The 26,522-nt window shown below is 37.1% G+C and overlaps 1 protein-coding gene across 3 annotated transcripts in view; it reads left to right on the top strand.

Moving 5' to 3' along the window:
* magi2a (membrane associated guanylate kinase, WW and PDZ domain containing 2a) overlaps positions 1-26,522 on the top strand; it is a 116,099-nt gene that overhangs the window by 38,562 nt on the left and 51,015 nt on the right. For 2 of the 3 annotated variants that reach the window (XM_015045155.1, XM_015045154.1), the window contains exon 2: positions 21,620-21,736. In XM_015045155.1, the coding sequence (XP_014900641.1) occupies positions 21,620-21,736 (117 nt within the window). Of the gene's footprint in view, positions 1-19,811; positions 19,924-21,619; positions 21,737-26,522 lie in introns of those variants that run through there. The other variant, XR_001426515.1, reaches the window with a different exon arrangement.

The raw sequence follows: 26,522 nt of genomic DNA, 5'->3' as shown, positions 1-26,522 counted from the left end.
TTGGTACAGGTGAACCTGCTCTGCAAGAAATCCAGTTTGAATAAAACTTTTTTCACGCAATCCGTATTGAGCTACCAAAATGACAAATATATAGGGGGCACTACTGGCTCTCATCCTCACGTCGAGTAAAATGCGTCAACTAAAAACCTCGTTTGAGAGAAAACTAAAAGTAGAGGAGCCACTGAAAAAGCTCATTATGTGATTTGGTGTTAGGCTGACGAATTAATGACATTAACAGTGGAATCTGGTTAATGTCACTTACTAATTGTAGATATTATTCAGTAATAGGGAAATCCTTTAAGTGTGACAAAGAGCCAAAAACATTTTCACTGCACTGTAGTTCTGTGTTTAGACGTTACAGTAGCTGCATGTTAAAGCCTCTTGCCAATTCTCATACCTTCTTAAATTGACACAGAAAGGCTGGCATCAATTAGGCAAAACACGACGCAAGTGTGGCGGCGCATCAATTTTTATTTCATCTGCATATAAATGAGATTGTGTTTTAGGGAGCCATTTGCTGATGAGCATCTCCCTCTCCAGTATTCTCGGGCTAAACCACTCTAGTTATGACAGGAAGAGGAGACAGAGGAGGAGGAAACTCAAACCGGGAGCGATGAGAGGAAACGAGTTCTCAACAGGTTTCCGCTCAGTCTCTTCAAGGCAGCAGAATCTCTGTTTAATACGTGGAACTAACAGCTAACCCTATTGGTAAACATTTAAAGGGGACCCGTTAGATAAAATTCACATTTTGCACGTTTTTGTTCTTCCGTTTGGGTTTCCGCATCCAGACTGCTTTTGTCATGAGCTAATGTTTTTTGGTATTTGGTCACAAATAAGCAGGCACTGGGCATCACCTAGCAACCCCAGAGAAGCCCAGCTCGTTACTTAGCAACTCCAGCCAAGTCCAGCCCCGTTGCCTAGCAACCCAAGCTAAGTTCCAGCACGTTTGGTCACCCACTCGTTTTTTTTCTTTTTTGGCAATAAATTGATGTGTTATGATGTTTCAAAAACCTCCAGAATGTAATTTCACATTCCACATGCACTACACCGTTGCCTAGCAACCCCAGGCAAGTCCAGCCCATCACCTAGCAACTCAAGTGAAGCTCCAGCACGTTTGGTCAGCTGGTTTTACCACTGTACCACTGTGCTGTACAATGGCTCCTGGAAAAGACAGTCATCTTACCATCCAGAAACCACTTATTGAAATCTTTTGTGTTTTGCAGGAGGCTCCACTTCTGCTTTTCAAAGACATGAAGTTGCACATTTGCGCTCCTGTTTGCAGCCGTTTTCACGTGCGAGTGCAGATGTTGAGTTGGGAGGAGTGGCAAGTGAAAAGAGGCCTTAAATCATCTCATTCTGAAAGGAGGCAAAGGCAAAACTGAGCAGATTAAAATCTCTTCATCCCGGAATGATTTTGTGCAAAACAAAAAAACGTAACATGTTTTGTATAGATCTAAGGAAACATGATGGGTCGCCTTTAGGATGAGACTTATTCCGAGAAGTCAGGGGTCAATACTTAGCAGCTCACTGGAAGTATTCTCATCAGTTTGACATCGGTGATGATGATAAACCGCAGAGCTGGAAGTCACGTCTCTGTAGGTTCAGCTTGTGTGTCATGTTGAGTGTTTCTGCTGGGCCCTGCAGGCTTCTTGGGCCACAGCCAGCGTGTGTTCGTGTGTGTTCGTGTGTGTTCGTGTGTGTGTGTGTGTGTGCTGACAGAATTTAAGAGGGTTGTTCAGACAGTCATGTTGGTAAACCAGTTGATGAAGCTGCCTGGAGACGTTAAAGGAACTAACAGTGATGGGTGGAACAGACCCTGATTTGTTTTACAAAAATATCATTTGTTCGTATAATTATTCTAACAATAAGAATTACTATTAAAACTTAAATAAAACTATTCTTGTCAACAATAGTGAAAACCAGTAGCAGACGTTGTATTTTGTCAAGTGAAATTATTAAAATCATCAATACACATCAAATTTGTTGGTTTGTTTCATTTATTATGCAACTTAAACAGGCGGGCGTCATAAAAATAAAAAATTCCTGGTGGTTTGGTTCTTGGAATATATTGATAAAACCAGTTAAACTGTGAAAATATCAATAAACAGCCGTTCCTCTGGGATTTGTGATCATTTTAGCTTTTTTTTGCAATCAAAATGACAGATTTTGTGGTGAACATGTAGAAATGTTTGTAAGGAATTTTTAAACCAGTTGCAGTAATATATGATAAATGTTACTCTTTATCACTCGCCATAACAGTTACGGATTCAATGTTTTTGACAAATTTTGAGAAAATTTGCTGTAAAATCAGGAAAAAAAAGAGGAAATTTGTTGATTTTCTGTGAATTTTGCAGATTTATGAAAAACTGGAAGGACTTATTGACGTAACTTGGAGTCTGGAGGGTCACATTAAAAGCTACGACGGGCCAGATTTGGCCCCCGGGCCTTGAGTTTGACACCTGTGCTGGGCTCTAATACTTTTTACTCTGCATTTGCAAACTTTAATTTAATCTTCAATATTCCATATAGAGCAGGAACAACTGAAAATGAGTTTGTGATAAATAATCAAAGCTCAAACTGAAGAACCGTTGAGAGCGGCTCTATAGAGATCGTTTTTATTACGCTCTTGAAGTCATGACAGCCTTCATGTCGAGTGCTGTTCCCAGCGCCCTCTTCTTCTGGAACAAAACCAAGCACTTAAAGGAGTCGCATCGAGTAAATAGGCGGCATAGATCAGCTGTGGAAAAACAATCTATTCGCCGACTGCACTGTTTTAGCCTTTCAGGCTGAGGTCAATTTCCTGCGCCAGCCTTTTATTGAAACTGAAATTACTCCTAAGTTATCGGGATGAAAAACTTCTCAGGCATTTCGCCCTTTTGCACTCACTCACCATAATGGGTATCAGTCTTATTATTACCTGCCTGCAGATGCATGGTGTTGAGCTTTGGTGAGTTCGTAATTAACCTCAAAGGGAGAAAATCAATGGAATGCTTTGTGCAGCAGTCATTATTGGGAAAATGAACTGCACATCACTGGCCTGCTTAAAATCTGATTTTCTTCAGTTAGCAACTCTCTATTTAAGAGCTTTACACATAATTGTCCACACTGATAAATCAGTAGGGCACTTCAACTCTTATCCTGGATGTTCTTCATCAAGGTTTTGTCTGTTTCACACTGACGTTGTGCAGAAATTACAATAGGAAAATAAAATATTAGGGAAAGAACTGAGAAACAAATATCATTCCACTTCATGAATGTGATATTTACAAAAACTTGCATCTATAAATGCTGAGCTAGCAGTTTTTTGTGGATACAAAGATTTAAATGACGAGAATAACAGGAACAAGTTTTGGGTTGCAACTACCCATTTTATCGATTAATCGATTATTCAGACGATTAATCGGATGAAAATTGGCACATTCTGCAGATTTCTCACCTAAGCCTTTTTTTTGCTATATTACAAATACATTAAAATAAGCAAATGAACAAAAAAATTATCCTTTTGTAAATCATAAAATATTATATTCCCTAAAATGCAACAAGCAGCTAGAACTATGCCACGAGTTTTTGAAATAGTTGTCAACTAATTCAGTAATCGATTAATTGTCAGCTGGAGTACACACACTCTAAAAAACACAATTTACTGAAAGAAAATCATACTTAGAGAAGTAATGAAGCCCAATCTGTACAACAAATATATACATTTTACATCTGAAGAAAACCTTATCAATCATAATTTTCTTTGCAATTATTTATCAATTAATCCAAATAATAGGCAGATTAGCCCTGCAGTGTATAGCACTAAAGAAATGCTATGTTGTTCCATTTTAGGCAATGTAATGTTTATTTTCTCATTAAAAAAACTAATTTAAATACTTATTTGCATCTCAATGTATTGCTAATATTCTATAAAAAGTCTTAGATGAAACATCTGCAGAATGTGTCAATTATTTTTTATCAGATTAATCGTCCGAATAATCGATCACAAAAATAATTGTTCGTTGCAGCCCTAAATGAGTTCTTGTTTTTCTTGCCATTTAAATCTTTCTGTCCACAAAGAACATTCATAGATAAACCGGTAGTGGCTTCAGATGCCCATATTTATGCTTTCCTGTCCAGAACCGGTTGCATTTTTTGTAAATTCACTTTGGGAACAGGTACGCCGTTGAAAGTAGTTCCCAATTCAAGTCTTTGAGTTGCCATTAGTTATACCAGAATTACTCCGAAGAAAGTTCAGATCAAATCTTGAGAATAAAATGAACGACCTTATTCCTATACAAACCTATGGCAGCTGATTTGCATGTCGTCTTTAAAAATATGCAGATGACCTTTTTATTCAGGACTCTGTCCCAGATATGGGGTACTTATTAAAGCACCGTAGGCAGTCAGGTTTGGGAACAAATTTTCCTTCCAAAAACTTCGTCTGCACAGCACGTCGACCGCTTCCTCACTGTTCCTCATGCAGCAGAGCAGAGCTTCAGACGGATTTATGGCGAAATCCTACTGAGATTTGACCTGACAAGGGGTTGCTCTGAAAGTTGGATCACCTCACACGCGCTGCACTCTCCTACAGCGTCTAGTCTGCACTCCTCAGTATTTTTTTCCTTTTCAGAGCGTGCAGACCGTTCAACGGCACTGGCTTCTGCTCGTAAATTCTTTCAATCACCTCAGATTTCTTCCTGTATTGTATTTTATTTCCAAAAGTGTTTTGTTTCCTGAGCAGATCTTGTGTTTGCTCCTAATACAGTATGTGATTTGGCCTCAGGTTGCCAGATTCAGTGAGGCAGAAAACTCTTTGAATTGTCAGGAATGGGCTTTGTGCTGCAGTGGTTATCTTGGCAATGCAGGTCAAACTGGCCTGACTTGCTAAAGTAATAATATCCCTGAAATATCTTTAGATTTTTCATGTTAAAAGTGTGAGCTTTATCATGTGTTATTACTGTGATTTTATCACAAACTGGTGCATAATTTGGAAGTGTAAGGGGTATTATAAACGGTATTATCCACTAAACATCTTTCTCTCTGGCCTATTTGATATTTTTCAAATGCAAATGCAGATTTATTTGTACAAATTAATCTGATAAATATATATGTTTTCTTTCAGATTCACCATTTCTGTTTAGTCTGTTGGATAAAATCCCACTAGTAGTTTGTCCTTTTCAGCAAATGCCTTTTTTAGAGTCGATTAAACGATTAATCGCGATTAATTCTAAGATCGTGTATGATGTCTAGCTTTGAGCTTTATCATGTTTGTATGAATAGAAAGATCAGATCAGATATTTCTGTTCAGGCCTCCTGCAATTTAAAATGAAATTTCAGGCGAATATTTCACCAACATTTCCCCTCCGAGCCTTGCATTGTCGCAGCTCATTAAAATATAATTGAGCTGAATATTCAACGGCTCACTTTGCACGTGCAGCTCTTTACTTCATTACTCTTGCTGAGGAAACATTTACACAAAATCATCTCAACCCTGTTTGCTCTACATGAGGCGATCACTCTGTTTGCTGTGCTTCGTCTCTGCCAGCACAGCTAAACGTAGCAGTGGCTGCAGGATGTGCAACGTGTGATCCGGCTGCAACATTTTTAATCTTCCATCTGCATTTATTACCGAGCTCAGCAGACCGCGGCGCTCTGATTGGGTTACTTCAATTAAACTGGCCCCCGCGAGGTGTAATGGGAACAGTGTTCTGCCTCTGTGACAATGCAGAGAAGTAAATACAGACATGTTGAAGCACAGCTACCAGCCAGTGACCCATTAATAACAATGAGTTGTTTTCATGCTACTCGCTCTCCCATCATCGGAGTGGATCCAGGGAAACCAGACATTATCTGTAGAGCTTCAGTCAGACACTGATTTTTCATATTAGCCTTGATTAAAATGACAGTAAACAACTTTGTGCAAAAAGTCAATAGGTTTATATTGTACATTAGCCCAATGATCACATTAAGTGAAGTATTTAGCAATTTAAGAGAAACGATTTCCGATTAGTGGTGAGCGATGTGGAATTTTATCACGATGTTTTCTCGTACTATCGATAAAAATTAAAATAAACACTAACGTTTTAGGTAACCGCAGCCTCCATAGCCTAAAATTAAAATGCTCTGTAGGGCTTCAACTAATGATTTTTCTTTAGTAATCAATTAATCTTTATTCCGACAATTAATCAATTAATCGGATAAAAAAACTGGCTTATTCTACAGATTTTTCGTTTCAGCCCTGAGTGAATGTTTTGTAATATCTCCAGGTGGTGTTAAGTATTTCTCTAAAAGCAGTGTTTAACTCCTTTTCCAGGTTCTGGTCGGCATAAAAGATCAGATTATTTAGGTAATAGAGTGTTTGCTAATGTCGCTTGTTCTTTAAAATGGTGCTAATAAACTCCGGTGCTGATTTTAAGGCTTAAATTTGAAAAATTAATGAGATTAATTACATTTTTGTGGTTCAAATAATTTTCATTTGCTGTACTTATCAAAAAATAATGACCTCACTTGTGGAAATGGCAAACAACCAGTTCTTACTTTGTGGCAATTTTGGGGAAATTTTTGAATTTTACTGTATTAAAAATGGACTTTGAGTTTCAGTAATCCAGAATTAATTGGATCTATTTTTTAATTAATTAGGTTGCCATCTTAAACACCTGTGGCTTGGTGGTGACTGTCTGAAAACTAATACTGGCTCTCAAGTCTTGTTGTTGTAGATCTTTTTCTTAAGCTTCATGAATTATAGAAAAATGGAAGCATATTAAAGGGTTTCAAACACTGAACATTTTTAATATGATGGCTTTTCAGTGCTGTGTGGAAAAACGATGGAAATGGAAACTAAATCTTTCCATTTTATGCATGTCCCCCAATGACCAATCCCTCTTTTTAAAGGTCTATTAAAGGAAAAATGAACCTAAAAACTTTTTTTAGTTACTTAGAATTTGTTTGGTTTGTTGGTAAACCGAAACGACTTTATAAATCATCATCCCAAATAAAGTTGTGGTTCTTTTGCATGATTTCTCTCAGTTATACGCACTAAAAGTGACTCATAAAAAAACAACTTTCGGCTTCAGAGCATTGCTGAACATTGCTGGAGGTCCTGCAGGCTTAACATAATCAGAGATTTTCCTAAGCCAGCTCTAAATATTTATAAATGTTTGCTCGTTACCTATTACGTTTTTCATCCTGACACTAATGTCCCAGGTTGTTTTGCTAAGTCCTAAATGCACCTCGTGCATCATCACCATCTGAGGTCTGATCAGCTTTTCTTTGACCAACTTAGTCACGTAAAACTCCGAAGTGGAACATATATAAACATGCTCTGCTTTTTAAAGATGATGGTGCTGCTACAAATATAGAAACCAGAAGACTGATAACGTGAGGAAGGAGATGTGAAAAGAGCGAGAGACGGTTTAAATGTTGAAAACAGAACTGGAAGGACAAGAAAAAGCTATTACAGAGTGAGTGATTCAGAAGTTTCTTCTGCTTTAATGTGTTATTAACTGGTCACATGGCACTTAAACGTTCCAGCACTGCAGAACCAAAGACAGGTTCTGGTTTGGGTTTACAGGAAGGAGCAGAACCAAGGAGAAATGTCAGGAAATGATGTTTTCCTGACAGTAAAAACCTGACATTACGCGTTTAAAAACATATGGTAAATGGTCTGCTCTTTATTAGACAGAGTTTTTTAAAAGCGGCTGCTAAAAGGTATTTTGGCTTGCATTTAGATGCAAGCTTGCAGTGCAGAGATCCTTTTGTGACTGAGTTTTTTAGGGTTTTTTAAGCAGCCATAACATAATGCAGCTTATCCTCTTTACAGCTGCAAATGACTTTTAGGTAAACCTGCCAGTCGGATCAATGCTGGCAAAGAGAGTCTGTGTTGATGTCTGGGCCGGTCCAGCTGCCAAATATGCAGATGTTTGTTTTTAAAAAAAAAAACAAAAACAGTTGGAATATAAAAAATCTGAAATGTTATTTGGTGCCAGAACTGAGACCAGTTTACCGTCTTCTCCCGCCTGTGTACAAACTCTGATAACACCAATCATAAAGCTCATTTACTTTCTGACTAAACTCCGTCCCTCGGAGGTTAGAGCCATCAATACTACAGCAGCTTGATTGTCAGCGTTCATTTCCTTCTGTTCTCGCATGCAAATCACAGCTGCTTCTCTCCCTGTTAGCATTCATGCATGCAAATAATTTGCTCACTGGCGGCGGGGGCACCTTGTGCTTTTATTTGCAAAAACCCGGTTCAGAAGAGGTTCAGCCAACTCCTCTGCCGCCGTAGCGGCTGAATCAGAAGTTGATGGGTCTAAATGGCACCACATGTGTTTGGATGTGACGCAGGTTTCCATTAATGTGAGGTAGCGGTCTGCCCCGCCATGATGTTCCTCATCAGTCCGCCGCGCTGCTCCGGCGGCTCTGCTGGGGTCCCATTCCCAGGTTTAGACGGAGCAGGAGACAGATGCCGCATATCAGCAGCACAGAGGCGGGAAGGCAGCTGGTTAATTTTTTCCACGGCGATGATTGAGCTGGGCCGGTCGGCGGAGAGCAACAGACGGAAGGTCCGGTCGGTAATCAGCTAAGAGACCCACAGCTAATTTCAGGAAATGAGGACAATACGTTAAGATTGTTTTTTCTTTTTTGTGGTTCATATCTCAAAAATCACAGGATGAAAAGTTTGTAAACTAAAATGTGAAAATGGATTTAAATCCCACGGTGCATCATGGGAAAACGGCTGAGTTTAAAAATATCAAGAGACCACTGCAAAATGATCAGTTCTCTGATTTTACTTTTTACTGGTTTATGTTTGAGTAAAGTGAACATTATTCTTTTATTCTATGAACTTCTGGCAACATGTTTCCAAACTTCCAAGCAGAAATTTAGTATTTATTTGCAGAAAATGAAAAATAGTCAAAATAACAAAATAATCTCAAATAATGGAAAGAAATCAAGTTTATATTCATTTAGAAACAACACCAATGTTTTAACTCAGGAATAGTTCAGAAATCAATCTAACCAGGAGCTTTTCAATGAGGTTCACTGCAATGGTCTCTTCATTTTTTCCAGAGCTGTATATTTTAATTGAATTGTCTTTTAATAAGGAACAACTTCAAATAAAAAAATTCAAGATAATATTTGTCCTTATTCTGCGATTGTTTTTATAATTTCTCATATTAAAAGGGGACATATTATGCAGAATTCACATTTTGTAGGTTTTTATTTTTGTACTTCCATTTCAGTGTCAACTGCTTCTAAAAACACCCAGATACTTTTTGGCAACAGGTTAATGTTCTTGGTGTCTGGAAAATCGGCTGTTTCAAGAACCTTCCAAATGTAACAAAGTCCAGCCCGTTACCTAGCAACCCCAGCGGAACTCTGCCTGTCACCTAGCAACCAAAGCGTAGCTCTCACACATTTGGTCAGCCTGTTTTACTACTGTGTGGCTACTGGAAAAGACGAGCGCTTTGTTGACTTGCCATCCAGAAGCCACTTGCTGCATTCTTTTTGGTTGTGCAGAAGGCTTCACTTCTGCTTTTTAAAGATGAATGTTTGTGTAATTGCACATCTGTTTGCATCCATTTTCAGGTGCGAGGGTAAGTGTTGAATTAGAGGACGTTGCTAGCAGCGGTTTATTTGGATTTAAAGTGACAAGAGGCCCTAAAACAGCTCAACAATACCAGCATAAACTGGTATTGTATTGGAATGTAACTGGAGTGTCATATCGGCAGATATTTTTGGTGTTTTGATAAACAAAACATATTTTCTGCCTATTTTATCTTAAAAAGTGTTCTGAAACAATTATTGTGTCAGTCTTTCAGTGAAAGAGTACTCCATCTGAAAAACCAGTTGGTGTTTGTAAATTCCAGCACTTCCACACAGAGCTGGCACGCCACGCATGTTCATTGAAGACTAATCAACAAAACTCAGTGTGTGTCTGCAAAACTAGCAAGGTTTTAAGCTCATCTTGATCGTTTAATTAGCCTGATTATCCAAGCAGCTGTTTGCTGGAGCTCCCTGACTTTTCCCACCAACACAAACACAAACACACACACACACACACACACACACACACACACACACACACATTGGGTTTTAATGCCAAATATGCCCTTCAGGTGCGACTTAGTGACGCTTTTATTGTACAGCTTCAAATCAACTGATGGTAAATCAATGCAGGAGTTACAAAAAGGTTTTTTGTTTATTAGTAGATTAACTTAAAAATCAATAAGCAGGTGCTTCCAGATCATCTGTTGCAGCAATGTGGTGTTCCGAATTATCTTAAATTTTCCAATCTCCATGCACTCATTGTTGTTTAATCCCTGGATTTATTAGGGCTGCCTTGATGCTGTTTTGCTAATATTGGGAGCTGGAAGGATTGCAGTCAACATCTGGTGGTGCTTATTCTCCATCTGGGTGACATTAAACTATTCCCATAAGATGAATAAAAAAATAATAATTTATGATGTGTTTTCTTCATAGGGTGCGCAGAATGATCTACCAACTAAATTAAACATTTTATTATCCTCTGGAGTATTTATGTGGTGCTACATATGTGTATTACAGAGTGGCAAGATGCAAGAAATAGAGCTGAAACCAAATATTTTAGCAGCTGATTAATCTATTATTGACGATTAATCAATTAAATAAAAATGGATGTAGCTATTTAAATGAAATCATTGCCGACTATTTCATTGCAATATTGTACTTTTGTCGTAAAAACTGTTAATTTTTAGGTGATTCTCACAAAAAATGCTGTCTGTAGGGCTGCAACAAACTTTTTTAGTAATCGATTAATCTTTATTCTGACGATTAATCGGATAACAAATGGCACATTCTACAGATATTTTATTTAACTGCTTTAGCCTTTTTTTTTTACAATGTTAGAAATGGGCTAAAATTTGCAAATGAACAAAGTTTTTTTTTTTTTTTTTAATAAGAAAAAAGGAAAGTTTTTGCAAAATGCCATAACGGATCATTCCTTTTTGTTAGATCTGAACCAGGTGAAGCTAAAACTTTGGCACTTGAGTTTCAGCTAAAACATTAACAGACAAAAGTATTTTTTTTTATCTTAAATGCAAAATGAGTAATTTTTGCACAATTTTATACTGCTTTGGTTTTGTTTTTTTGAGTCTATACTCCAGTTAACAATTAATGTGTTACTGAATTAGTGGACGATTATTTCAATAGTCAATTAATCACGACTAAACCGATTAATCATTTCTGGCACAAAACCAAATCCAATACATGTGTGTTCTTAAAGATTTTACACTTTAAATAAATGAATGTATAGTTCATATAGTTTTAATAGAAAGTTAATATATTCCTGTTTAATTATAACACAAAGCTACATTATAAGTATAACAAATGATGATTTGTTTGCCTGATGAAACTCATTAAATTTGGTGCAACGCTGCACCCTTTAAAATGGGACATTAAAAAAACAAACATCTGCAATTAAACATCTAAATCCAAACCATAACTGCTCTGTGATGCTATTGAACAATCATTTAGTGTTTTAACTGCACCAGCTGGATTATTGCCATTTGTTTCAGTAAAATGTAGCAACATTATTCTTCATAAGGGGATTGTCTCCCACTGATATCGTTGGGATCATTTTAGTCAGGGGAAAAATACCTGTACTGTTATCAATTAGACATAAATACTGCAGTATTTCAGTGGTAATAAATAATGTACTAATTGTCTCACATTTGCTGCAGCTGAAGAGATGACAAGTGAAAACTGAGATCTGAGTTGAGGTGTACTTCATAAATCCAACAGTGATAAATCCTAAAGTGTCTAAGCCCAGATCTCATCCAGATGTTTTTGAGCTTTTCCCCAGATGTTTTCCTCCACATGTCGTCTCTTAAAATTTCCTTTAAACTTTACGTTGAAATGGTTAAATCTTCAATTGTTGTGGTTATATGTAAAAATGGTAAATATTTATTAAATATTAAAATAATAATGCAAGTTCATTCTCTAGAAGGTTTAATTTTCTAAAGAACCCTTCACACTGGAACTGGAAGATATTTTAAGTATCAATAATAATAATAATAATAAAACCTCCAAAACAAAGAAATAAAACAAAGTAAAAGCCACACACAACCAAAAACATGAATAAAATGGATTATGAAGACTTTGTAGACAAAAAAATGCTTAATTTGGCTTATGAGTGTTTTTACATGTGGTTGGTTACCACTTATAAAAAACATTGCATTCCTGCATTTTTTGCACCTTCCCGCATATATATTCACTCTGATAAAGATGTGTAACAAACCTTGAATTCAGTTTACGGTTTATTAGCAAATAACAAAATCTCACACCTCAAAAATAGAAAAATCCATTTGATTTTGAGTTGAGCTTCAGGAAATCAATCTGAAAATTCCCATTAATGGATATGTGCATGTTAATATAAGAATAAATGTTATTTAAAATTTTGCACCTCATTTGTGCCCAAACTTCATCTTCCTGGCTGATGTTTTGAAATTTACTGTACATCATGCAAACACACACAGATGATGCTTTACTATAAAATTATTGTGTTTTTTCTCCATAAGACTAAATAAAATGTCCCCCAAAAAGTAAGGTGTTTAATTCTGGGTACATTTGCAAACTTCAATTTGCCTTTTAATGTTGTTTTGGAGCGATGGCTTCTTCCTAAAGGAGGGGCGTTTCAGGCCTTGTTGATTTGATTCATTATGCATATTGATGCTAATTTCCCAGCTTCAGCCCCATTTTTATAAGATCTTTAGCTTTTGTTATTCAGTCTGCTCACATTTTGCACCAAGGCTTTCTCATTCTGTCATTCAGAAAATGAAAATCATTTTGCTAATCCCAACTCAGCTAAAACTGAAACATTTTAGCCGTCCGTTTTATCAGATTGTTAAAAGTGTTATTATTATTATTCAGTTAAAGTTGATAAATGCCTTATAGGGGAATTTTTCTGCCAGAAGTTGAGAGCACACATTTTCAGACAAAGCAGAACGCCATGTGTTTTGCTCTTAAAACTTTTAACACTTGTGCTTACAAAACTGGACGACTTGTCTTTCTTCTGGAAACTTCTTTTCTGCTGTTCACAAAAGATGTTCCGTTGCCTGGCAACCTCTCAGCCAATAGAATGAAAGTGTTCTACTGGGTGCGTTTGTTTCCTTCTAGTGGGTGTGCCTGTGTGGCCGGTGTCGATTGTCGCAACCTGCGCCGCCCGAAATGACGACCTCAGCTTTCCGAAGTTTTGAGCGCGAGAAGGAAAGTTTGAGAAAGCATGGTGAATATTTGGGGAAAAAAGCAGGAGTTTTGAGAACAAAATATATGAAATCCTGCTTTCAAAGTGAAAATGTGTGCTCTCGAATTATGGCAGAAAAATTCCCCCGTAATTGTTTTTAATTTAATAAGTGTGAAATTTTGATTTAGTAAAAGTTGAGCTAAATCAAAATTTATCTTAGTCTGAGCATGAATTAAAAACTAGCAGTGACCAGTAAATTCTTTAAATGTTTTTACATTTGGGGACAAAAGTCAAAATTGCCTGCTGATTTTAATTTATATTTTACATGCCACTGAGTTTTACTCTATTACTGGCCAACTCAACACCCACCGCTTGCAGTAAACAGGAAGTGTGGGTGAATATCTGTTTATCATCTCCAAACAAAAGCACTTTCCATACATAATGTGCTTTCAGCATTTTAAATAAGCTGGAAAAGCTCAAGGTCAAGCGCAGAGCGGCTCTCAGTGGAGTCCATTTCTTCTGTTTGAGTCGGACTGTTTTCTGACAGCAGTTAGCCGTTAGCTCTATCCTCAAGTGAACAAGCTGTCCTCTTACTTCTCTCTCCTTCAGACTCCTGGGAGATTTACAAGACACCTGCTGAGCTTAAGCAGTGAATTTTATTCTTCTGCAAGAAAAAAATATATATTTTATTCATCCATCTGTTAAGGAATCAGCTATATGCAAAGTCAAAGCTATATGCTTTGACTTTTTCTTTTTTTCAACTTTAAGAGGCAGAAATGAATGATTATTGTTACTGAATGGATAAAAATCTTTATCTTTAAGACAGTTTTTTTTTTCTTTTATTATTGCAGCGTTTTTCCTTTTCTGTCTCTATTCTTCCCTCATATTTCATCCTCTACAATCTCTGGTGTCACAAAGCAATCACACGATAGCGGCTCAGAGAGATGATAGTGAGCCATTCACAGAAAGAAACATTGCATTTGGAGAAAGTATTTTCTTCTATTTCTGCTTTTTTTTCCCCCATTTCTGATTATGAAATGCATTTTAATATCATTTTGGTAAACACAAAATGCAGTTTTTCACATTAGAATTTAGTTTATTGAATGGAAAGAGAAGTTTTAAGCAAAAATATTTCATTTGACCTACTTCATGTTGTCAGATGGGTTCTGATTAAGTTAATTATTGATTCTACATAAATTGTGAAATTGAACCTAATAACAGTTAAATAACGAATTAACAATATGGACATTTACTATTATATAAAAATACAATCTCTAATTGTTTTCAAACCACATCAGATTTGTTTTTTTGATTACAAATCACTGAAACTGTTTTTAAAAAGTAGCTTTTATTTGAAATATCCTAGAATTTTTTTTTTTACAAATGTCATTGGCAGGAAAAAACAACATTTTTTTCCAGAAGACGATCTTAAAATCACGAGGAAAAAGTCGTTTTAATGAAAAAAGTTTAGTTATCATAGTTTATGATTCTTTCTTACTATTGTCATTACTCAATCATTTCATCTCCTGCTACTCATGATAATTTAATGCTGATGTGTTAAAAGAAAATATTTTCTGTACTGAAGTAGAACTTCACCAGAAGCTCAACATTTCTTGTTTTAATTTTTTATTTTTGGTTTGTAGTACTCATTAGATTACTACTTTATTTAAAAATTATCACTTAAAAAATACAATTGTAGCCTGGTCCTAATATTTTGTCATAGAGTTGACCTGCTTGTCAAACAAGATGGCCGCCCTGGGTGATGACATCACTCCGAGCTTTAGAAACCCATGTAGGGCACTGATAGGAAAAAAAATCCACATTTTCTAAAAATTAACCAAAATTAAATTAATCCGGCCCTAATTTTTTTTTAATAAATGAAGCAATCATTTTAAGATACATTTTTTTACATAGGGACGTTTTTCACTGCATTGACAAAAGCATTATTTATGTAAATAAAGTGCACAGATTTCATATCTTCTTCTCCAACAGTTTTGATAATTAGATGAAATTCATGATCTAACTTGAGTGTTTCAGGAGTTCAAAAGTTCACCTCCGTCTGTTAGCACATGGCTGCACCAGTGGAAATAATCTGAGAGCAGATGGATCGGCTGAAACGGTTCTAAAAATACTTGACAAATGAACTGAAAGTACAAAACTAAGTGACAGAGTAGCATCGGACAGTTTGTGGCTCTTCTGAACATCTATGTGCATCAGATCTACTGTCAGTGCAACCCAGACACCTGCCTGAAGGCTCTTTGTGATGGCTGACAGTGTTTTATTAAATAGAGATGAAGCTGGTGGAAAAGCTGCATCTGCACAACTAAGTCTGTTTTTGCTGATTTCTTAGGAGTTGCAGAAGAACATAGTGGCCAGGTGTTGATGATAAAATCCACCTAATCTATCGTCTTTGCTTTGTCTTTGAGTTACAAACACATCGTCAATGACGTTGGAAAAGTTTCTGCTTATAAACCTGAAAAAGGTTGAATGATTTTCTTTAAAGGTGACCTTTTTGAGCTTCCTTGAACAGGTTAGAATGGGTTCATTATATTTTTTTTGCACAAAATCATTCATTTTAGCCTGCTCAGTTTTGAATATTCACGCCTCCACTTCAGCCTTTGCACTCTTATGTGAAAATGGCTGCAAACAGATGTGCAACTGAATAACCGTAGATCATGGAAAAGCAGAAGTAGAGCCTCCTGCACAACCAGCCAGAATGCAGGACGTGGTTTCTGGATGGCAAAAACAAAAGAAAAATATTTGTGTTTTCCAGCAGCCATTGTACAGCGCATAGAGCTGTAAAACCCAGCTGACCAAATGTGCTGGAGCTGTGTTTCAGTTGCTAGGTAACAGGGTGGGCTTGGCTTGGATTGCTAGGTAACAGCATTGCCAGTCATTTTGAAACGGCTCATTTTCCAGACATCCAATTAGCCTACTTAGAAAAAATGGCGGAGTGTTTTTTGTCTGTTTTTAGTAGAGACCCAAAAGGAAGTATAAAAAAATGCAAAATGTGAATTTTGCATAATAGTTCCCGTTAAACTTAGCAGCTCAGCGAAAACCATCCAGACAAGAATAAAGTTAGGAAGAAAATGCATTTAATCTTTATATCATCCAATGCCAACAGCCCAGTAAAGCATGTTGCAATAAAAACAACTTGATGCCGAGACATTTTAACGGTTCTTACCCAGGTTTTTCTTTCTGGTCTCTTTCTAAAGCCCTGGGCCTGAGTCTGATCTTTGTCCAGCTCTTCTGGCTGAGTAATGTTTGGGAATACCTGGGGGATCTTAAGAGATAAAAGCTCGTCGTTTCCTGATAAAACACCAAGCCGCTTGTTCAATAACTTCTTTAAAGAGGCTATTTATAAGAAAGAGTCGTCTTTGTGGATTTGTTGGTTTTAGTTGTTATACTTTCTCACCTCTGATTTTCAAATAGAAACTAAACACGAATCAGTGTTTACTCATTCCTCTGCACCAACCAGTTTTGCACATCAACCACTCAAGATTGACTGAATTCACCGTTTCAAAATGTCTTTATTACTTTTATGCTTGGTGATAATCTTTCTTACTGTAGATACATTAACATAAAGTTGATCTATTATGCAAAATTCACATTTTTCTCAATCCCACAGCTCATAGACTTTGCATGGTATTTAAGGGGATAAATTCATTTGTAGACCTTTCACAATATGTGATAAAACAATTAATTGCATGATAAACTAAAATGAGTTTAATCATTTAAACTGGCATGATTTATCATTCTTCTCTTTCTACCAATAACTGGACAGCTCAAGTCTTCAGTCTTTTTGTTTTGAAGGACAGTTTTGCTTACAGAGACGTCATAACTCATTATATTTGTTGTTTCTGTTGTTTTGTTTAATTTTTGGATATTTAAAATGTCTTTCAGTTCCAGTGTTAAATGTTCAGTAGAGTTTAAAGTTTGTGGATCTTTGAGAATGTGTTGAAAATTGTCTCAAAACAACAATATTATCGTTTATCGCAATAACTTCTGGGGCAATTTATCGTCCAGAAAATGTTTTTATGATGACGGGCTCAGTCATTTGTTGGATTTTAGGCAGTAAAGCCACGAATTGTGTCAGATTTGATGACCCTTCTCGCGTGGATTGAATAATAATTTAGACGTTGAAGTAAGTCGGTGTGGTTTGGGCGTGTGGCTGCGATGCGCCGTCCTTTGGAGGTTTTCTGGTCGTTTTCAGCCAGGAACAGAAACCGGACCAAACCCAGAACCTGCTGGAGGGAATAAATCTTCTTTCTGGTTTGGGATGTCGGAGCTGATGGAGGATTTCTGGGTTTTTCTCCTGACCTCCTCATCTCTTTCCGTTTTTTAACTTGGAGACAAATAACTGGGATTTTTGTAGATTCCATCATTTTTCAATTGTATTTGTCTGTATTTTAAGTTGGGCACTTTGTTAAAACAGGTATTAGGTAATCTATTAATCGATTATTGAACTAACTAATTTAGCATCATATTTAAAGTGTCTGGTGAAAGAATCCATGCCTTTTTCCAGATTGTACCACATTAACGCAAACTTTAATCCTCGTTATTGTGGGGATGAAGCGATTAATCGACGTAATCATGACTAATCGAATATTGAAATAATCATCAACCAATTTAGTAATCGATTAATTAACTGGAGTTTACAGAACAACACACCCATAGCAGCAATCAAGCTTAACTGCAAAAAAACCTAAACATTTTGCGTTTAAGATAATAAAAAATATAAAGAAAATTCTCTGTAAATATGAATTCAAGTGGTAGTTTTAGCTTCATTTGATTCCAATTCTGTTAAAAAAATAAATACATTTTGTATTAAGCATCATTTTCTATTCACTTATCAACTGATCAAGAAAGTTAAATTTAGCGGCAGATGCATCCTTGGCTACAAATGATCAAGCATTTAGTAAAGGAATCCTGTTATTACATTTTAGGAACAAAAAGGTGTTTCATTATTTGTTCTTTTGCATATTTTAATATATTTCTAATAATGCAGAAGGAAGGATAGAGTAATTAATGAAAAATCTGCAAAAAGTGCCAATTTTCTTATCCGATTAATCGTTAGAATAATCGATTAATCGATTACTAAAATAATCGTTAGTTGCATCCCTACAGAGTATTAATCCAGCTTTTATCTGTGTAGCTTTGGGGATTTTCCAGCTCATGATCTGTTATTTCAGTTCACTGTTTTCACACTAAGTAGTAATAGAAAAATGAAAGGATGCTGGGATTATTGTTGCATAATATTTATATTTATTTGCTCGACTGGCATCAGGAAATTGAGTCTGTTGGGGCGTTTTCATACACGTATGTCCAGGTTTGTTTCCGACACATTCAGAAAATAAATATAACAATAGTTGAGGTGTGAAATTGTCGAATATCTGTCAGGGAAAGAATGTAAACAAAAGTAACACTTGATTCACATCAAAATGTGACTTTTAATGCAAAGAATCAAAACCTTCTTGCAAGGGAAATGGAAAAATGTTCCAATAAAATCACAAAATGTAGTTATTCTTCATTTATTTCATTATTTAATCTTTTCCACAGCTACCTAAAATATCTGTGATAACAGGAAATAACAGGGGGTATTAGAGAAAAGGAAAATAATAATAATAATCAGAAAATAGCTGTCAAAGTTAAAAGAAAATTAGTATCCCAACCCACGTATGTCAAACAATTCAAGTTTAGTTGTGACAACACGTGGTTTTATTCTGTTTTTCATTTTGTCCTAAATGTATCCATCTGTATGGTGACATTTTAGGGATGTAAAAGGGAAAAAAAGGAATAACATTTCGAGAAAAAAAACTCAGAAATACTGAGATTAATCTCAGAAAATATTTGGGCTTGAAAAGTTGAAAATTTGCAAGAAAATTCTCAGAAATTCAGGTTTTACTGTCAGAAATTTTCTAGAAAAAAATCTGAAATGTTTGATTCTGAAAACTTGCTAGAAAAAACTTTGAAATTCTGTGATTTAGAAAAAACTAGGAAAAATATCTGAAATTTCAGTTTTTTCTCAGAAAATTTCTGAAACTTCAAAATTTGAGCTTTTTCTCAGAATTTTTCTGCTATTTTGTCTTGTTTGTTTTCTTAAGTAGTTGTCATTTTGCAGATCCACATCCACGTTTGTCAGTCAGTTATATGTGTTTGGAATCCACTAATTAGCGAATACATTAGAAAAAAAAAATATTTTTTTAATTGTGAAACTTAAAAAAAGCAGTTTTGATGCTTTGAGGCAGACGCAGTACCTTGTTCTACACATTGGAGGCGACACAGTCCCTGGAAATGAGGATGGATTGAGGAGAAACGAGGGTATCGGTGTGATAGGTCCCCATCGGCAGAGCCGTGCTTCAGCGGTCGCTCTCCCTCACCTCTCCCCCTTCCTCTCTCTCTCTCTCTCTCTTTTCCTCTGTGCGTCGCCGCCGCTCGTTTTGCCGCGCTCTTGTTTCTGCTCCATCTCTGTGCAGAGAGCAATGAGTGCGGATTCACAGCCCATCCGGCGGCGCCTTGATTGGGCGAACGGGGACAGAGTTGAGGACCTGAGGGACTGAACACCTCTGGAAGGAGTCGGGTCGGGAATTCCAACAGGATCGCATGTCTTCCACTGGAGATTATTTTTGCATCACAAAAAAATAGAAAGGACAAAAAATAAATCGTGGCACTCTGAGTCGGCTGCACAAGAGGTGCCATTCACAGCGGTAATTTGAGTGATTGTGAGTGCACTCACCTTTTCAGCATGCAGATGCGTCCGATTCTTTTCTGATGCAAATGCAAAGCGGGCTGGTTGCAGCCGGTCGCTGTAATTCAGCTTGGCATGATCATAATGAAACACTCGATGAATTGGTGTGGAGTTCATGCATGCTGCTGTTCACACGCATTTGTGTTCCCTGAAAAAAAGAGGAAAAAAACAGAAATGTTGAATTATTCATGTCTTCAGGATGACAGACAACTTCCAAACTAGGTTATTTCCACCTCCTGTCTGAGGCTGGTCGCAGTGCGCTGCGTGTCTGTCATGCATGCGCTCCAACGTGTCAGGCTTTACGTTTGCAGACGGCTGGTTCTGGATGTTGAAGGTTAGACGGTTCAACGTTTCTGCCCATCTTTCTCTGCTTTTTCTCCCATTACGGTTGAGAACGAGGTTGTGACAGGTGTGAGTCTTCCCTTTGAGACTGATGTTTTTTTGCTGGAATGTGTTGTGAGGGTAAAAGAATGCGATGCCCGCATTCTTCCCTTCACCGTCTGCCCCGCTGAGCCAGCAGGAGCTACTGGTTTTAGTGGGAGTCCATTCACAGAACTGGACGGGTAAAGGGGGGGACGTGAAGCGGCCCCCGGAGGAGCGAAGGAGGGGAATCCGTGGGTGATTTAAACGCAGACGTCAGTTTACACGTGAACCAGCTGGTGGTACCATTAACACCCTGATGAATCTGGACAGATGATGAATCAGAGTGAAGCGTTTTCACTGGTTTTACTGGAACATCTCAGATTGTTGGGCTTTCACTGGTTTTACTTTGAAACCAACAAATGGTAGATTGGTGATGTTGTAGATAAAGGCCACCAAAAAAAATGTAAGAAAATTCTGACCTCAAACTCAGAATTTGCTTTATTTTCTAAGATTTTTTTAGTTTTTCTCAAAATTCTGAATTTTTATTCCCACAAATTCTTTTTTTTTTTTCTCAGAATTACGACTTTAGGCTAAGAAATCTTTCTTTACTCTCAGAATTGTCATTTCATCTCCAAATTCTGACTTTTCTACCTCAGAATTTAGACTTTAATCTAAGAAATCTGGTTTTAATCTCAAAATTCTGACTAATCTCAGAATTCTGACATTTTACCTACAAACTTTGACTTTTTTTCTCCACATTTTGTCTTTAATCTCAGTATTCTGACATTTTTTTCCCTGACTTTTTCAAAATTTTGACAAAAAGCTGGGAAATCTGGGTTTCCTGTCAAACTTTTGACCTTTTTATCAGAAATCTGACTTTATTCTCAAAATTCTGACTTTTATCTAGGAAATCTCGCTGTACTCTCAGAATTCAGGCTTTAATCTAACAAATGTGGCTTTACTCTCGAAATTGTGACTTTTCTCCCCTAAATTCAGACTTTTGTGTCAATCTTTATTAAAATCCAAATAAATAACCAAAAATTATTAGGTGTATGTCCTTTATGCGATTAAGGTAATCACATAACCTTTTGTTCTCCATCATAGGATTTGTAAACCTGCACTTTCCTTTGCACTTTTAATCTATTTCTAAAAAAGTTTAGGAAATTAAATGAAAAAAACTGCAGAATTTTATCTGATTTCTGGTTGTTTGTTGGTTTCATCCCATCTTCCAGCCAAATACTGATGTAATAATATCTGACAGTCGTTTTATCGTTCTGGTTCTGATGGCCGACATGTTTTGCTTCCAGGAGGTGTGATCGATAAGGACCTCCGCCGGTACCTCAACCTGCGCTTCCAGAAAGGCTCAGTGGATCACGAGCTGCAGCAGATCATCCGGGACAACCTGTACCTCCGGACCGTCCCCTGTGAGTCGCTTTCATTCGCTCAGACGTTTCGTTTTGCTTGTGGTGTTTAAAGAGAGTTGGTGGAATCTTGTGGAGATTCGTGCTGGTTTGTTCTTTAGCCTCAGAATAAAAATAAACCAAAAATTTGTGGTGGGTAATTTTGGTCCATTTGCTGAATCCTTCAGGTTTACGGTGCAATTGATCAAATTTTTGATATTTGAGGATTTCAGTTTTGGAAAATGAGGATTTGAACCACTTGGGTTTCCGTAGTTCAGAGTGACATCTTATTTGACAGACTTCTCCTTATTTGGACTTTGATTGTAGGTTGTCTCTTGGGCAGAAAATTAGAGCCAGGCTGCGATTTCTAAATGGTTTGATTCTCAGAATAAAGCCACAATATTACAAAAATAGTCGAGAATGAAGTCATGTGAAAATAAGTTTGAAATAATTAGAGAAGAAAGGGTTAAAATTACAAGAATTAAGTAATAATTTAATGAGAACTCCTAAATAAAAAATACTTATAACTCATCAGCATCAAATTATTTTCTTCTAGTAAAATTGTCTTTATTTTGCTAATATTGTGACTATTATTGTAATTAATCAAAAATTCTCGTAGCGTTCAACTCGCTATTTTCAAAAAGACACTGCTGAAAATATTTTCTATACTTTTAGTTTTTTAGAAAAGAAATCAGATCTGGTGTGAAAAAATCAGGATATTTTCATAGATCTCCATACTGCTGTCTCTTTACTTTTGTAATTTTTCAACATTTTGCAGCTTAAACCAGTCAGTTTAACCACTGAATCTCACAGTTTCTAATCTCATGTATTTGAGTAACGTCTCTGCTTCTGAAGTGGCTTTTTAGTGAAACGACCAGTGTGTAAGTTGGACTCTAAAATCCAGTGTTTACTCCGATTCTCCTCTAATTAGCTGCATTACGAGCCTTAGAGGAGCTTCTGCTGTTCCTCAGTTTAATGTTGACCATCAGAGATGAAACCAGGAGTCTGAAGCTTTGAAGGTTGGGTTCGCTTTTGTATCGCATTTCGCAACAAGGCAGTTCAAAATCATAAAAACATCATAAAATCACCAATTATGATACAAGTAATAAACATTATATTTTGTCAAAATCATCAATACACATCAAATATATTGATCACTGATCCAGTTACCGCTCATCAAAAGCAGCTCTAAGCAGGTGGGGTAGAAGTTTTGACTTAAAGGAAGTCAGTGTTTCGGCTGTTTTGCTGTTTTCTGGAAGTTTGTTCCAGATTTGTGGCGCATAGAAGCTGAATGCTGTATTTTTGCGTTAAGCTGTTCAGTGATTTATAAACTCACAGAAGTATTTTAAAGTCTATTTTCAGAGCTACGAGGATCCACTGTAAGGACTTTAAAGTCGACATGTGATGTAAAATTTGCTTTTTCTCCTTCCTTTTGAGTTTCTACTGAAGACAGGCCAAGCACTAAATAAACAATAAATTAATGCTTGGAAAATGAGCCATTTCAAAACCTCCGGAATGTAACGTCACAATAGAACAGGCACTGCCCGTTACCTAGCAACCCCAGAAGAGCCCAGCCCGTTACCTAGCAACCCGAGCAGAGTTCCAGCACGTTGTATGTGCTGTACAATGGCTGGTGGAAGAGTGAAAGTGTTTTCTTGACTTACCATCAAGAAACCACTTGCTGCATTCATATTGGTTGCGCAGGAGGCTCCACTTTTGCTCTTCAATGATGTACAGTTGTACATCATTGTTTGCAGCCATTTTCATGTGTGAGTGTAAATGTTGAGTTGGGGGCATAGCAAACATGTCCTGTTTAGCCCATAGACCTATCCTAACCTGTTCAAGGAAGCTTAATATGTCACCTTTTATCCTGGAGTGATGTGCTCCATCTTCCTGGTTGTAGTGAGAACTGGAGCATGATTGATCAGCTGCAACTTTCTGGTTGACTTTTTGGGCAGTCCTGTGATCTATTAATCAATGCAACTATAGACGCATAGATAAGTTTCTCTAGATCTTATTGAAATCTAGAAATGTTCTTCAGGTGATGGAAGGCTGACTTTGTAACTGTCTTTATGTGTCTCTGAATGCTCAGGTCCATCATTACACCCAGATTTCAACCCTGATCACTAGTTTTTAGTTGTATTAAGGCACATTGTGCTACTTTTTCTTCTGGAATGTAGCAAAAACTTGTTGTTTCCTTTTAATTTTGCATCATTCATAAAAACGAGTTCCAGAAAATGGACTTGGATGAAGCGCCTCTGTCAAAGTGATAAAGAAATGGCCACATTTAAGACAACTGAGCGATAAATAAAAGGAAGAAAAGGGACAAGAAAGAAGAAATTCTGCGTGATGGATGTGAAGCAGTTCATCACAGCAATTTAAACATAACCTTTGAGTGGTAAAGAAAAGACATTTTTCTCTGGGCTGGAGGCTGATGCGCAGACAGCGGGAGAGTTACCGCTCCTCATACCAATCGAGACGCTCGGACCGGGCCGGGTTGGGCCCGCTTAGGCCGTGCCAGCTCTTAGACAAATCCAAGGTCAGAGCGTTAATAGTCCGAGCCCTGCGAAATCAGCCCTATCATCTGGTAATCCACACAGATTTGATGGTGGAGATAAAGACACCTAAGATCGCAGCACACGCCCAGCAATGGGGGTAAATCTGAACCAGGAGGAAAAGGCCAATTAATGACAGATTTTTATCAACTGAGCTGTAATTACAAAACCTCACAAGCAAGTGGACCATTTTTGAAAAGCATCTCATGTTTTCCCACAAACAAAATGTCCTCCGAGTGTTTTTTCCACATAAATAAAAAAAAAGAAACAGCATGAAGGTTATCTGGATTTTCTGGCTCATTTGCTAAAAGCTAAGCTCTCTTGAGCACTCAGTGTCTTTGAGTCGGTTTTTCATTCACATTAACGCTCAGAAGCTCTTACCATTCCCACCCTGCGCCTCACCTCTCTGCTTAGTGGACACAGAAAAGCTCTAGGTGGAGGAAGGACGTCTTTTAAAAAATAATGCAGCACTTCTTTGACCTTCTGATGATCTGCTCTGCTTTAACTTTTTCTGTTCTCTGGGTCAAATTAAAGCTTTTATGTTGAATGTCACTAATTAATGATTCTGATTATATTTTGGTTCAAAATGAGCTAAGATTTAAACAGATTTGTGGTCTAAGTAAAGCACTTTCAAGGTCACTTTCTAACTTATGTGCTTCTGTTTCATGAATAAAAAAATAACATATTTGTTATAAAAGAAGATACCCGAGTAATTAAATGAACCTATTTTGCTTAAAATTATTATAAACATTCAACTTTAACTGGTCTTGTTCATTTAAAGTATTTATCTGATAAATATGAGTTTATCCTAAAAACGTAAAAACCGATCCACCAATATTTGTAAACCGTTCACACATGATTGTGTTCGTGTTTAATTACTAGTATGAACGACCACATTCAGCACAAATCAAACTCTGATCATCGATATCTGTTGAAAGCAGATATCACTCAGTACAGCATTAAGCTTGTATCATCCATTCACAAATTAATGCTTAAGTTAATCAACCTGTCCATAATTCCTGGTTTTATCGTTTTGATGCCTCTGCATGTTTGGCTGCATAAAGTCTTCAGCTGGCCGCTGGCTGTCATTGGCTCCACTGTGTCCTCACTACACGTCTGTGCTCCAGTTTAACGGCCCTCTCTGATAGATGACGGCGTTAATCAGGATAATAAATAGACTAAGAGCTCTCTGCTGCCCTACAATTTGTCCTGTAGCATCTCTGTGATGGAGCCAATGAATGTTACAGGGGTGAACCTTAATAGGAGGTGATGCGGACCAAAAATCAGGGGAAAAGCCGCGGTTAGAAGGCAAAACAGGTTAATTTAAATTCATCTTGATGCCACAACAGAAGTGATGAAAAAGTGTTAATGTATGTAGCAGTATATCTCTCCCCTCCCTCACCTGTTGCTGAGCTGTCAGTCAGATGCTTATGAAAAAGAGGGGAATAAAAAAAGTCATAAATGTTCACGGCTGACTGGAGCTGCAAAGCCCTTTTTAGGAATGAGTAAGACACTTTCAAAGTTTCTTAAAACTTTTCTATTTTCCTTCTCGACCCCATCAAGGCTATGCAATTTTATTCTTGGGATGCATTCACACCAGATTAGTTTGTTTAGTCCAAACAAACTAGATTTATTTGGTGCAAATCTAGCTTGTGAGTCCGGTTCGTTTGGGGGAGATGTGAATGCGTAATCAAACTCTGGTCTGCCTAAAACTTCGGTCACAATTCGGTTTAAGTGAACTTGAATGCATATGAATGGTGAGCGGACTGGAGGCCACTCCAGAAGAGGGAAGTGGACTACAGCGCAGGGCATTCTGGGTAAATACAATCAAAACAAATGTGCTAGCTTAGCGCTAGCAAGCCAAATGACTCGTGGGCTTTTGCCAAAGACACAACCGCTAAAATCTGATGCTAATCCGTTTTTGTTTACATTTTGTGAAGAAGAGAAGTTGCACTCAGTGTTGCTTCCTTTAGTAGTTCTTGATCCAGCGCCACCACAGGTGAGGAGGGGAACAGGTTTTTAAAATTGTTTGGTTCGTTTGACACATAGCAGTGTGAAACCAAACCACATCAGCTGAAAATGTAACAAAAGTTGCAATTTTGGTCCCAAATCGAACAGATAACCAGAATATATGTGAGAACCTCCTAAGATAAAATGGTTTCTAGGCACCAGAAGGTTTTTACAATGCTGAAGTTGCAGTTAATTTAAATGCAAAATGTACCAACAAAAATAAATGGTGCTCCTGGATTGGCTGT

Source organism: Poecilia latipinna, unplaced genomic scaffold (assembly GCF_001443285.1).
Source record: "Poecilia latipinna isolate Pla-1442-1.1 unplaced genomic scaffold, P_latipinna-1.0 Scaffold710, whole genome shotgun sequence".
Classification (NCBI taxonomy): domain Eukaryota; kingdom Metazoa; phylum Chordata; class Actinopteri; order Cyprinodontiformes; family Poeciliidae; genus Poecilia; species Poecilia latipinna.
Note: the sequence above shows the minus strand (reverse complement) of the source record. Positions and strands in the feature narration are given on the sequence as shown.